Below are 13,733 nucleotides of genomic sequence, written 5' to 3'. Positions count from 1 at the left end.
TATAAAGTAGTCTAAAGATGTCCTGCAAACACTTAGTTCCCTTTCCCTGGATGAATGTCCCTCCCTGATGCAGTAGTCACTTTAATAGTCACGTATCACCCTAAAATAAGCAAAATACATAAGCACTACAAACACAGGGCTGTTTTCTGCTACACTGTTATTTTGTATTTTGAATAGCTGGCAACAATTCTGGGAATTTGGCCCTGCAATCCCAGTATCTCCCCAATCATTCAAAACTGACTGCAGGGCGTGAAGATCAACGCATTGTGTGAGCACTGCAACAGTTGTACAGTTTAAAATTGCGGGAATGAAGCTTGCACACAGTAAACAAAATACTTTAGTATTTATCTCTGCTGCACTTACCTTTCACTTAACATAATTAAAGAGAACTGTGGCCATATGGCAAGCCATAGAACTAGGATTCATGAACCATTTCTATGCTGTCTAGGTTCTTCTGCCACATTTATCATGGGACTGTCTGAGCTCCTCCAGGATAAAACAAGGTGATAAGCATCTGTCACATACTCGCTTGGCTTCTCTCCACAGAAATGTGTACAGTGTGGGAGGGAGAAGGATGACTGCTTTATGTATGTATCTTGGAAGGGAAGTTAATATGATTTGCAAAGGACCTTATTCCTGTAAAAGTCATTGAACAGTTTGAGCCTGCCCCAGCCAAGTTCTGCCTCCTACCCAGGAAGAGTCCCGTTGTGCTAGAAAAGCCCAGCTACTGGCAGCAGTATTAATCACTAAACTTTGCTCAGTTTCTAAAATACTTTGTACCTGAAAGTTTATACCGTCCTTAGCTGAGCATCACTGCCCATTACTTGGGGGAATATCATCTTCTAGGGAAGACAGATGTTTTCACCTTGTTACTTCTATCTGCTTCAGAAAACATAACAACATCTTTTAGTTTGGATTCTACGCCTGATGCTTGCATTGAGAGGGCAAGCAAGGCCCCTAATCTGACTTAACTCCAAGCGTAGCATTGAAATGCCAATATCTTGCAGAAGCACTGAGACTTAACTCATAACTGTTCGCAAAATGCTTACAGAATGAAAGGTGCTACTGAAGTATCTAGGAATTATTACTCAGTGCATAGAAAAATGTTTATTTTCATACAGGATAAGACTGTGTCAGGAAGTAGTATAGCATTAGTGCATAAGACTCTAGAAAAAGGAACTGCATACTGCTACATTTATACATTTAATAAAGGCTGAATGTGACAATTAAGAAAGGTCAGTACCCTTGAGGAAGCAGGACAGACAGACAGGGAGAGGTGGAAGTAGTTATTTGCGCATTAAGGAAACACACTAAAATATTCATTGTCTTTATCTGCTGTCAAAAGATGTTTTTTTTGTAACAAAAATATCATTAACCTTTTAAAGAGATCACACAAACAGATACAATTAAACTCCTATGTCCAGAAAGAAAGCATCCAAGCATCTGTTTATTACTGTAACTTTTTTACTCCTGCCACTCCTACTCTACTTTGAAAGCTATTAAACTTTATAGAAATGCCTGATACTATTTCTTCCAACTCTTATAATTAATTTAAATACAGCACAGAAATATTCATGAATTCTTTCGGGTGGATCCTTATCTGGTGACACCAAAGGCACAGAACTATTTTACAAGGGGGAACTGAGATGTAAAGCTGCTTTCTGAACACAGGAGAAAATTCACCCTGAGCAAAGGGCCAGAATAATGCCTGTGCATCAGATTCAGTTAAGCCTTAAAACAGAATTTAGTCATGAATTTTATGATCCATTGGCTATGCACTGGTCTTGTCACAGTGCTGCTTCCTTACCCTCAACACCTTTCTGACAAAGACAGGACAACCAGATTGCAACACGAAGTTGGGCAGCAGTACACTTCCTAACAATGCTGATCATGAACCAGTTGCTTTCTCCAGTTATATGATACAATGTCTAAAGCATCCTCATAATTTGTATACTGTACTCACATGCACCAGCCACATGCTTTGATTTGCACCTGATTCTTTTCAATTTAATGCTGTACTTTTGTATCTTCCATTACCAAATCCCCCACCCCCTTCAAAAAACAAAGGCAAAACTAGGTGTGATTTACCTTATTACAATTTTTAGAAACTTGGCAAAGAGCACCGCTTGACATACCATCCTTATCTGGCATTCCTAAAAAAATAATACAGAAAATAAATACATACTGTACATTCTTTAAGTAACAGTGGAGGTATCTATCAATACAATGGGGAATTGGAGGGTTGAATACTTTGATAACACACACATTAATCTATGATTTTTTACAAGAAAAACACATTTATTCAGACAAAATTTTCTCTTGTAAACACAAAAATAGAGAAAAAGCTAACTTGTGTAAATACTATAAACAGTTTGCTAAATATAGTACTTTCTCACAACAATATCTGAAGTCTGTATACAGGAATTATTTATATTGTTTTCACTTAACATTATCTGTGGTTTAGTACCTGGAAGTCAAATGTGGCACTGAGTTTACACTAACTAGCACTGCTATGCTATTGCTTCACAAATGGAACATATTGAACACATAACTTATGGGACAAAATGTACAGATGAAAGTGCTAGCCATCAGATAGATATTGTCCTGGTTGGCCTCTAAATAATCCTCTGGCAACTAAAAGAAAGTACCTGAATTCACAGAAGTGATGAGTTCCAAAGACTGCCCTTGAATTCACGTCTACAGCACTTTCCCACAGTCTGAAAAGGTGGTCACGAGGCAGAGACCTACCCAAATTTACTCCACCATGTAACCAAAGTCAGACAGCAGCATGTTCACTGCAGGCTGCCTGCCCAAGCACTGACATAGGTTCCCAATCATGTTGTGTAGCCCATCCTAACTAAAAAAATAAGCCAGTTTGTCATATTTATTTTACTAGCAGGACTCATGGCCATGTTTCATAGAATTCATGTAATGCCTACAGCCAGTTAAATGCTATGAGACACCATACAGTATGTTTTAGTCAACAGGCCTGGCTCACAGTGCAGATTTGTGTACAGCTCTGTGTATGCTTTTATACAGTTGGGAATGCAGTTAGGCAAGTTCCAAAGTATTTTCTACCATATGCAACATTAATTCAGTCGTAATACCAAATTGAATTTAACATTTAAATTCCAACACCCAAAACCAGAGAACTTTCATCTTCACTTGTCTTCTCTTTTATCTTTTTTCTAACATCTGATGTCTATTTTCTCATACTTACTGTCATTGTTGGAGCCAGTTTCCATAACACCATAAGGAGGAGTAAGAAGTCCAGACATATACTGTCGGTATTTCTGAAAGACAGCGATGGCACATTCAGTCAGGTACAGATGTATGAAGCCATTCAATGGACGATGTGGTATTTACATTTGTGTGTCTGCTGCCTTGTGCTTCACACGTACCCACAATCTAAGGCAGTCAGATATGTCTTTACTCTTAATGCTACAAGGCCTGCCTTCTTGACTGCAGGGCACTGCCTTTATCAAAAGCTGTGGTAAAATAGTTCCTTTCTTCATCTTCCCCAACACATGACTTTGAGGGTTCAAAAAAATCAGTATTGTACCTAGATATGTGATTTTCCATAACAGCTGTTTTAAAGTTCAGCTGAATTCAAGCTAGAAAGTTACTTTATTATAGGTATACAAGGAGACAAGGCTGTTAACTAAGGATTCATGAGAATCATGTACCACTACAATTTTGGTGTCAGATTTGAAATATACAGGATTTAGTGCAAAAACTCTAAACATTTAATTCCAACACACTATGTTTGGTTCTCAGAAACTACAAGGTTATGAAACACACAAACCCAGCACCTCATGTTATGTATACACACACACAAACTGTATTATCACATGAAACTTTGTAACTGAAAAAATAATGTTCCTTGTACCACTGTAAACTACATAATTGTAACTCATGTCAGTAACTGGTATTTTTCTTCAGTGAATGTTGGTGACATGATCAATAAGGTTCAATGCTCTGTCTAGAGCTTAAGAAATTCACAGAAGCCAAAAAATAACAAGAAGGGAAAAAAATGTCCTTTTACCAAATACAAACAATTCAATGAATAAGTGAGACATTTTTGTTTTCAGTCATACTATATTACTATCATGCTTAAGGCTAAACAATTGTAATTCCCTTTTGGAACTGTCAGAAAACAAGCCTGTGCAACAGGGATGCTGATGATCAGGGTAAATAAAATGTGTCATGCAGTCCTTAGGGTGTGCAATCAGCTGAACGTGAACAACCGACCAGCTGAAGTTCATGTACGTTTCCACTGAGCACACATAATAATTGAGACAGAAAATTTCCCTCATAGTACAATTTTAATTTAAAAGTTTTATCCTTTGCTCTATGGAGCTGTTTGGATGTATACTTTTTTAAAAATGTTGTCTGCTGGATTTTAACAGATGCTTGAATTATCCATTTAGTATTTCTTTTTCTTTGAAATGGGTATGAAAATATCATCAATTCTAGCACTAAAGACTGAGTGTCTTGCATTCTAAATAATAATAAAAGCTACAAAGATTACATTAATCTTAATAATCCAATCCTATTTTTAGACAAGCTATTACATCCTAAAGCTTAGTAACATATTATTTAAATCTCACCCATAATCCAGCTGAAAACTCGTAGGAGAAAAAATGATGTTATATCCCTGGTGAGCCACACAAAATAAATGCTACTTCATTTCAGGATAAAACTCTCCTATTTTCTTTCCCAAACCATTCACTTTCCCATACTCTGCATCCAGTCCTATGCCTGGAACTCAATGAGAGAAAGAACGTGAGAAATAATTATTTTCTCAGTCCAACTAGTAAATTACACACATAAAACAAGGAAAAACTCATTTTGGTTGACGAAACATAGAGAAGAAAAGTGTCACAAGAGGTTGAAATAACATTTTATTCAAACAGTACATAAAAATTTTGTTCTACCTTCTACTGAATTTGGTCTTGAAATGTGACTTAGAAATGGAAAATTGAAATGTTTCACTTGGAATATGATAAAATCAAATTGTATAGGGTTTTTATCTTTTGTTCTTCCTCACCATTCAGATGATATTTGTTTCTTTGTTCTCTTTTTCCCAAAATAGCATTTTCCCAGAAATATGCTATTAGTCCACATTTAATCCACCTTGATAAGGAACTTGAATTGTAGGAAGACAGTAATTTTCTCTTTTATTTCCTATACCGCATTCACAGTCATCATACACTGCATAGCAGTTTCCCTTCTGATTAATTCTCTAATACTTTTCCTGGTTATTCTTCCAATTAAACAAAACATAGAACACAACATACCATTTCCAAAAAGATTTTGGGGCCTATCTTAACAAAAAAACTACAGGTAGAATAAGCCAGAATTGCATATAAGACTTTAAAGGATGCACCTAACCCCGTTCTGCCCCACTTCATGCTCAGGATGCCAAAGCCCAGGAGGAACAAAAGCATGGGCTACCAAGGACTTCAACTCTGTCGTCTTCCACGTGAAGGTCCCACCCCGCCATGGGACAAGTCTACTTATGAGTCTGATACCACAAGTCCAGAGAGCAGCGTTGCCTGTAAGGAGTTCAGGCAGCATTACCAGAAGAGGGACTGATTCAAGACAAGCCCTCAGAAAGCTCAGTTGTTCAAACTCCTCCAGGGGACCTCTGCATAAATTAAACTACCTTCTATACCTGGGTATCTGGAGGGAAGGCTGATGTGATTGCCATATGGTCTCCCATGAAGACACCTCGGTGGGGTGTGGGCTGACATAGGAGGTATAATTTACACCTAAAATTGTGTCACTTCATCAGCCAAATTAAACGTCAAGGGACACTTATTTGTCAAGAAGTCAAGGAAATAGTGTTTGCTGGGAAACCTAAGTATACAAAGAAAGAGGTAAGTAACTGCATAAAGATACACAGTATCAGATGGAGTAATGAAGTCCAGGCATGAGATCTCTCAAAGCTGAGATAATGAGGAAAACACAATACTGACTGTGAGACCTATCTTGTTACCATAATGTCTGTAAATGAAAAGAAAATGCAGTAAGTTAAATTGTACTAGTAGGTGGCATTTAAAATCATTCTGAAGATTAACAGACTAAATATTTAAAAAAGGCTTTTGAAAAATGTATTCCACTGGTGGTATGAACTCTGGAAAGGCTTTCCTTATGAAAAGACAACAGCAGCTATCAAATCATCATAACCTTGTTTATTACCAGGAGTCTTCAAGTTCTGTAAATCCAACATGACAGCAGGTTTTAAAACTACACTCAGTGACCTATTCACTCCGTCTCCAGATTTCTACCAATTTATAAACTCTATCACGCAACAGCTTAAAGATCAGATGCTTCCCACATCTAATCTGACAGCACCAGTAACAAAGACAGTATTTTTTCTTCCAGTTACTGACGACCTCATATCCATGCAGTGGTGAAAATTAACACAACCTTTTCAGCCACTGCTATAGCCTAAAGCACACCAGAGTGCTGACAAGGAACAGTTGGGGACGGGAGAAAAGGAGGAAAGAGAATCACACGCTTGCCTTAATGGGGAGGTGCTGTGGGTGAATTTTCATACCAACAGTTTTTAAGGCCACTCATTGTCAGGCTTTTCAGCGTGTTCCTTTGCATGGTTTTATTTAGACTTTATTTGCAGTAAGCTGCAGTTAGGCTCAAAGTTCTTCATGACTACAATAGATTTTCTTCCACTCCATGAACGTAATTTGGTATATTTTTATATGCTAATGTTTAGAAAGGCAATTACTATAATTCTGATGCAAGCTACCTCTAAATTACTTACAAATTTTTCTAGCGTACATAAAGTATATAAAAATATGTCTTCGTAGTTAGTTCCTTCTCTTCTGTTCCAAGTACCGAGAAACTAATACCTATTTAAAAGGGAAAAAGGAGTGAAAAAGATCTCTACAATACAAACTCCAAAACAAGCCAGGTAGACGTGAAGGAAATAGATGAGCCTTTGTTGTCTTCCATATGCCTTGTGTAGCAAAACCACAGCACTCTAACAGGTAAGCCTCAGGACTGATGAAAGGAAGACCTCCTGGGTACAAAGCTTTGAACACAGGTTCCACATCAGATACTCCCCCAAGTGCAGCAGCTCCCCAAACAGCAAAGAGCATCTGATGGGAGGTGGAATAAGGACCCAGGTAGTGATGGTCTGTAGCACTAGGAAGTCAAGTTGGGTTTCTGATGCTTCCCCTTCCTAAGGTAAACCTACATGTGGCCAGACAGTAGGAAGTGTGTGTCTTCTAACATTGGAGAAGGTTTGTAGACCACAACAGGTCTTGGTTGAATACACGACCTTGGTCTTTCTCCTTCTCTTTCTCCCCAACTCACAATCCCAACCCACAGTGTCTCTTTTGACCAGATGCACTTCTGCTGCCTCCCGTTCTGCCTACCACCGGCAGCAGACAAGGTGACAAGGCAGAGCCTGCATTACCTGCAGATTTGGGAGTAACACGAAATAACTCATTGTAGAAATCCTTGGCCAAACATCAAGGTGTCCTTTCCACACATGCTTTTCAAAACTTTGTGTAACTACTTTATTAGATATTGTTATTTTGACTATTACCAGAGTTCTGCAATCCTCCTGTACTAGCTGTTCATACTCCTGTAATCGTTTCTCTTGGGGAATATAGACTGTAACTTGACAATGTGGGCCAGCTCCTCTATTTTCTTTGGACAATAAATAATTGATCACTGATGCTCTCAGTACAACTCTGTTCTTCGTTTAAGTTGACTGCACCAGTCATACCATTTTGGCAATGAACCACCTCCCTTGAGAGCATTACTCACAAGGGTGCGTCATTCCCATGGTGCATTGCTGCTTCCTCTCTTTTCTCAAGAACAATCAGGAGAGATGTGAAAGAGCTCCTGAAGATCTTTGGACCCTCTTTTCACCCACCAAACCAAGCAGAGACTGCTGTCTCAAAGTCTAGATCTTTGCCTTTAGTTCTGATGCTCCAAAGATTGCTCTTCAGTGAACTGACATGTAATATCTCAGGTCATGAGCCTGCTATCCATTAGTGTTTTCAAATAAGAAGTGCCTAATGTTCTCAGAAATTCCACAAAAAAACCCAACCCTGAAAATCATATTCATAGTTGTTTTTTAACCAAATCCTGTTACAAAGGGGAAAAAAACCAACACACTTGCTTTTGCCCGATAGTCTGTGCTGAGACCCACAGAAGACTCTGGCACAATTCTGATTTCAGATACTGCCTTCTTAGTACATTTACAAATTAGTAAGAGTATTTCTTCTAAGCAAGCTCAATCAGAAAATTTCCATACATTTCAGGTCAATGCCACTTAACAGGATATTACAAAAAGGACCTGACCCATGGCTGTTTAACACTGGATAGCAAATCATAGCTTGAAGCTGGTGCTTCACTCCAGAACACCAAGTATCCTGCATATTACTAAATACTTGTCTTTGTCATTCACAGAATACATATATTCACTGCCACTCACAGTATAGGTAAAAGAACAGAACTGAGGTATTTCTAAAGGAAAGGATAAAGACAAATTAGGAAAAAGTAATGCTACAATACTGAAAACATATCTTTATGTATTGTGGAAAACTAGAAAACAAACCATGTGAAGATCTCACCATGACTTACTGAACAGAAACTGTTTTGTATACATCAGTCTATCAAGTCATTTTAATGAGATAGACAAGGCCTGAAATAGCAGAAGTGAAGTACCATTTAGTCATATTTAGATAAAACAAATACAGGAAATGCCTGTGCAGAAATTGCTGAATCCTGGTCCCAGAATTAGTACAGTTTATATAATAGCAGATGAATCTGCATCTTTTCCATTTGTTTACCTATTTACCATCTTCTCAATGTTTCTGCATGGCTCTAATCAACTATGCTTTAGATTTTATTTGATCTCTTTGTTTTGGAGGCATATATTTTTCTGTCACATTCCCACTTAAATCAATTTATTGGGCTTGAAAAGCTCTGTGTGCAGAATTTGCTTGATCACAGAATCCCCTTGAGTTTTAGTCAAAAAGAAAAATGCACCCAGCTCCCTGAAATCATGCCAGACTTGGCTACCAGATAGAAACCCAAAGATAAGACTGCACTGCAAAAAATCAAATCCAAGGAAATTAGAGCCCGAGCAGTGATCAAACAAATTACACAGCCTATTCTGCTCCATCTAATTTAAATATAGAAATGACATCATGCAGTCCTCCAATTCTGTCTCCTAGAGGAATCCACTCAGGAAATGCAGTTAGGTGGAGACAGGACTTGGTTGGGAGGGGTGGGAAAGACTGCATATACTTAAAGAGGACAAAGAAAATATATAAAGAAGAACAAACAGTCCATTTATTTGTGTTTTCTTTTATTACATTTGTGTAACCATAGAATAGGAAACGTATTTATAGGAAATAAAGTATTTCAATTTAACTGCCTTTAACATGTAGTTCAAGTTTTCAAAGGTGGCTGAAAAAGAGCATTATACAATTCCATATTTACTTTTTCACAGTGATATCTGTGTTGTATTTGTTCACTTTAAAATCAGCTGATGATGACTGTCAGCAGCAGTGCTTCAAACTCAATACAAGATCAGATAACCAAGCTGTGCTCTCCTTTCTTCCCCTTTCATTATCACTTGTAGGACAGAGGCAGCAAACCACACCTTAGCTGGATTTTTCTGAATGATGCAAGTGGTAGAACAGAACCTCACTCCTTTTCAAACTGTTCTGCAATGCTAACAACTGTAAACCTGCATCTTTATTAGCAAAGCCATGAGATATGTCTCGAAAACAAAGAGCAGAACTACTAAGAAAAAGGTACCATTTTAGCATAGTTTTTCCTACCACTACAGCCAACCTTTAAACCTACATTGACAGCACTTAGATCAAGCTAAATCTGGCATCTCATGGGTCATGCACAAGGGAAACCTGTTCCAAGAACAATTTCCTAAAGTTCTGGGCACAAAATACTTCCTTTTACCATCAGGCAGTCACACCTCCTATTTTTAGATACACTATTTTAATGAGGGCAGAAGCAAAGGTGAGCTCAGTCTGGGTGTGCTATGGAAGAAGAAAGTGTACAAGGAAGATCAGAGACAGGTAATAAGAGACAGGATACAGGATGAGGCTGGCTTTGTTCAGCTCCTTGCCTGGGCAGCCATGGGGCTGCTTCCTACACTATTTCTTCCATATGGTGTGCCTCCCTGAAATGCTCTTTAGCATTTTTCTGGAGCAGAGCTTCAGCTGAGACAAAAGGTCACACAAGAAAGACATTCATGTTTGTAAACATAAAATCGTAAACAAAAAAAATTTATGCTTTGACAGAATGGTAAATTCTGTAAATGCAGCCACATACATGTCTTGTTTCTGACCACATATATTAACCTGCAGAGCAAGAAAAAGGCAAGGATTGTGTGTAGTAGAGAAGTCAGAACCCAGCAGAGCCTCTAAACCAAGATATTGTTCCACCCTGAGACTGCAATCTTGCAAATACATAAGGCCTGATACACATGATGAGCATATCTTTGCATGAATGTTATAAAAAAAACCTTAATCTGAAGAAATGTATGTGGAACTAGGTATGTACCATCAAGATAGAGAAAAGCTGCAAACCTCCCACCGCAGGCTGTGCTCTGACAGTGGTTGAAGTCATGCTCCTCCATAGAGAAATTCTGTAAGGTCACTACAAGGTCTGTGCAGTACTTAAGTCCTAAAAATAGGTTTTAAGTGCAACTTAAATGACACATTGGCCTTATGTTGACACTGTGTGCAGCAGTGGCTTTATCCATTGTTCATAAACAGCTTCTTTTCTTCCTTCTCCTTATATTTCTTACAAGGCTTAGTTGAAACAAATAAAGAAAAAGAAAAATGATGAGCTGATCTGTAACTCTGCTTTTCATATTTACAACCTCTAAGCACAGAATTATGTTGGTCTAGAAACTTGTTTTAATCTAGAAGGAAACTGAGTTAAATATTAATTCCTCTACACAATATAAACCTCTTAATGAGTTCAGGGGGTCAGTCTAATGCTGTGCTTTTGCTTCTCACAGAAACAAGCACAGAACTTCCAATATTCTTCTAATATTAAAGGCTTTCTTTTCATGGATAATTCCTCTAAGTGATTGTTTCTACTCAATTGTGCCTAACAAGAATGAGGATATTTCATAAGTGTAAATAAATAAACATACAAGGGAATTTCCCTTATAACTTTAGGCTTTCTTCAATGCTTTTAAAATATTATTTTGATTACAGTGTGAGCTGCTTTAAAAGCAGCTTGTGCAGCTCACTCAGTAACACTGTTGCAAAATCAAAACAAGTACAATACAAAGTAAAAGGGGAAAACCTAAAGACAAATTAAATAATTATAATTCAGGAAGTATGATTGAACATAGTCTACTTCTTCTAGTGCATGGGAAAGAGTGTATTCTGACACAGAAGATAAATCACTTAACAGGACCCCAAAGTACCTGGGTCTCCAACTCAGCCAGCCATCACTGCAATGGCACTACTGGAATTACTTTGCCAGCATAAATCTCTAATGGGTCAAGCTGCTCAAATCCGGAGTCCCTTTCACGCACAGCGTAGTATACTAAATGCTGCCTGTGGTACTTGCCGGGGAGTTCACAATAACGTTTCAGCTATTTTGTAGCACAATGTTTAGTTATACAGCCTTACACCCACATGCACAGTCCAGCATCTCACAGCCCTCATGTTTGAAGCTCCCAATAAGGCCTGTGAAACAATCTCTTCTGATAGACTTGTACAACAGCACCTTATCTGAAGACAGCAAAATGTATTGGATGGGAATGACTGACTTTTATCAAACTAAAACGCAAACAACATCAATAGCGGCGATTCAGCTGTGCCGTAACACAGGGATTAGGTAAACTGCATTAACAATCTGCAACAGCCTTATTTGGATGGGGCGGTTTTCAAGGTTTTTTCCTCTGACTGGAGTCATCACAAGTGACTTCCTCAAACCAAAGACATTTTATTTAGCTGCCCGTCCCTCACCAAGACTGAAAAAGCCCACACACCAAATGTTGTTCTGTGATTCTAACCCAGAGTCTTGATGTGAGTGCAATACACAGACTAAACAGACTCCTTCAGTTCACTGAACAGATGAGGTATCACAAGGAGTGGACAGACTTCAGTGAAGAGAGCACACTATAAGAAAATAAAAAGAAAAAAAAAGAAAAAAAAAAGAGAAGTGTCTGACGGATATGCTGAATAAATGAACTCCCTCCTCTCTCTTGTTCCACTGAAGAAGCAGTTCTACCTGTCGGTGTCTTAAAAATAGATAAGCAATTTCACAATAGGCAGAAGTGAGGCTCCTTAAATCTGGCTGTCATTGAGACAGTTTAGGATCTGATTCTGCAGATCAAGATGAACAGCACACAATATGACAACATGCCTCTACCAGTTTTCCAAGCTCAATCTCTATTTTCCATAGTGAAGCATTGTTTACACTTGTTATTTTTTATCTTGTGGCACCAGGATGTCAATTATGAGCAAAATTAGAAGAAAATAGGATAGAAAATGTGAGTTTTAAAGGATTAAAGCAGTATAAGCCAAACAGAGGCAAAACTACTGAGACTCTGAGAAGTGAGTTGTTTAAAGAAATTACAGAACATACTCCCATATTAATTCAGATTGGTAAAAATAATCCAAATCCTTTCAGTTACCATTCAAAAATTACTCAAATCGTGGGTTTTTTCCCAATTGAACTGAGCCTCAAGCATGTAGCCTAGTTTGACTAGGCTAAAACTTCAGTGTGTGCAGGAATTTTGTATTAAAAAGTCTTTGTTTTCTATTTATTTCATTTTTTGAATGGGAGTTTCTTTCACAGTAGAATATATAATCACAAAAAATGCTCACCTTGATTTTTATTCCTCATTATCAGCCTTCATTCTCACTATGATTTGCCATGTTATTTATCATCAAGATTAAAACATCATTTGAGATATGAAGCTGAGCACAATAATGAAAATGCACTGTAGTTTTTCTTTAGTAGAAAAAATAATAAAGAGCTCTTAAGGCTGAACCTACACATGACCAAAAGAGAAAAATGAAACAAGAGGAACATCAAAAAAATGGAGGCAACTCACAAGATAATGAAGCATAAAATATTGAAGTAATCTGAAAAATAATCTTTCCAGAAAAAGAAAAAAGGGTGGAAGGAGAAGAGTATAACATCGTGCCAGTCTCCTCTTCTGTCCAACAGAGGCCTGAAATCAGCTTGACTGGGGCCCAGCTTTGCTAATTTCTACCCATAAAATGAAAGGTCAGATCCTGCCTCCCCCTCCTCCCGCCCGGAAAGGCTCACAGTGCACTTAGAGGCAGGATGCAAGCAGGCATGTGGCACAGCACAAAAGGTGCAGAATGGCACAAAGTAACTAAATACAAGAAGATGATGTTTTACCAGGGATTTTTGTTCCCATAAAGCAAGCAAGATTAAATTGGAGGATGAGGCAACTGAGAACAAGAAGTTCAGAGCTTTGGCATCTATCCGAGGACAGACTTCCAAAGGCTGAAACAAAAATGCCTTAGGAAAGACCCTCCCATCTGAAAGAATGATACATTCTTGCATTAAAGCTGTATATACATTCTTGCATTAAAGCTGTAAGGGATGCATCTAATAAAGAAACTGAGCCAACACTATCCCAAACAGATGTTTAACTAGATATAACCAGATTCAAAGAAACACAGTTATTACTATTAAGTTTAAGTGGAAGGATTATACAGATG

General features: G+C 38.0%; 1 protein-coding gene across 1 annotated transcript in view; it reads right to left on the bottom strand.

Moving 5' to 3' along the window:
- Positions 1-13,733, bottom strand: part of RAPGEF4 (Rap guanine nucleotide exchange factor 4) — a 152,361-nt gene that overhangs the window by 75,162 nt on the left and 63,466 nt on the right. Inside the window, exons 5-6 of the mRNA XM_074145736.1 lie at positions 3,221-3,293; positions 2,089-2,153 (exon numbers count right to left, since the gene is read on the bottom strand). Of these exons, the coding sequence (XP_074001837.1) occupies positions 2,089-2,153; positions 3,221-3,293 (138 nt within the window). The remainder of the gene's footprint in view (positions 1-2,088; positions 2,154-3,220; positions 3,294-13,733) is intronic.

This window comes from Numenius arquata, chromosome 3, assembly GCF_964106895.1.
Source record: "Numenius arquata chromosome 3, bNumArq3.hap1.1, whole genome shotgun sequence".
In the NCBI taxonomy this organism is placed as follows: Eukaryota; Metazoa; Chordata; class Aves; order Charadriiformes; family Scolopacidae; genus Numenius; species Numenius arquata.
This window is presented reverse-complemented; position numbering and strand designations above follow the sequence as displayed.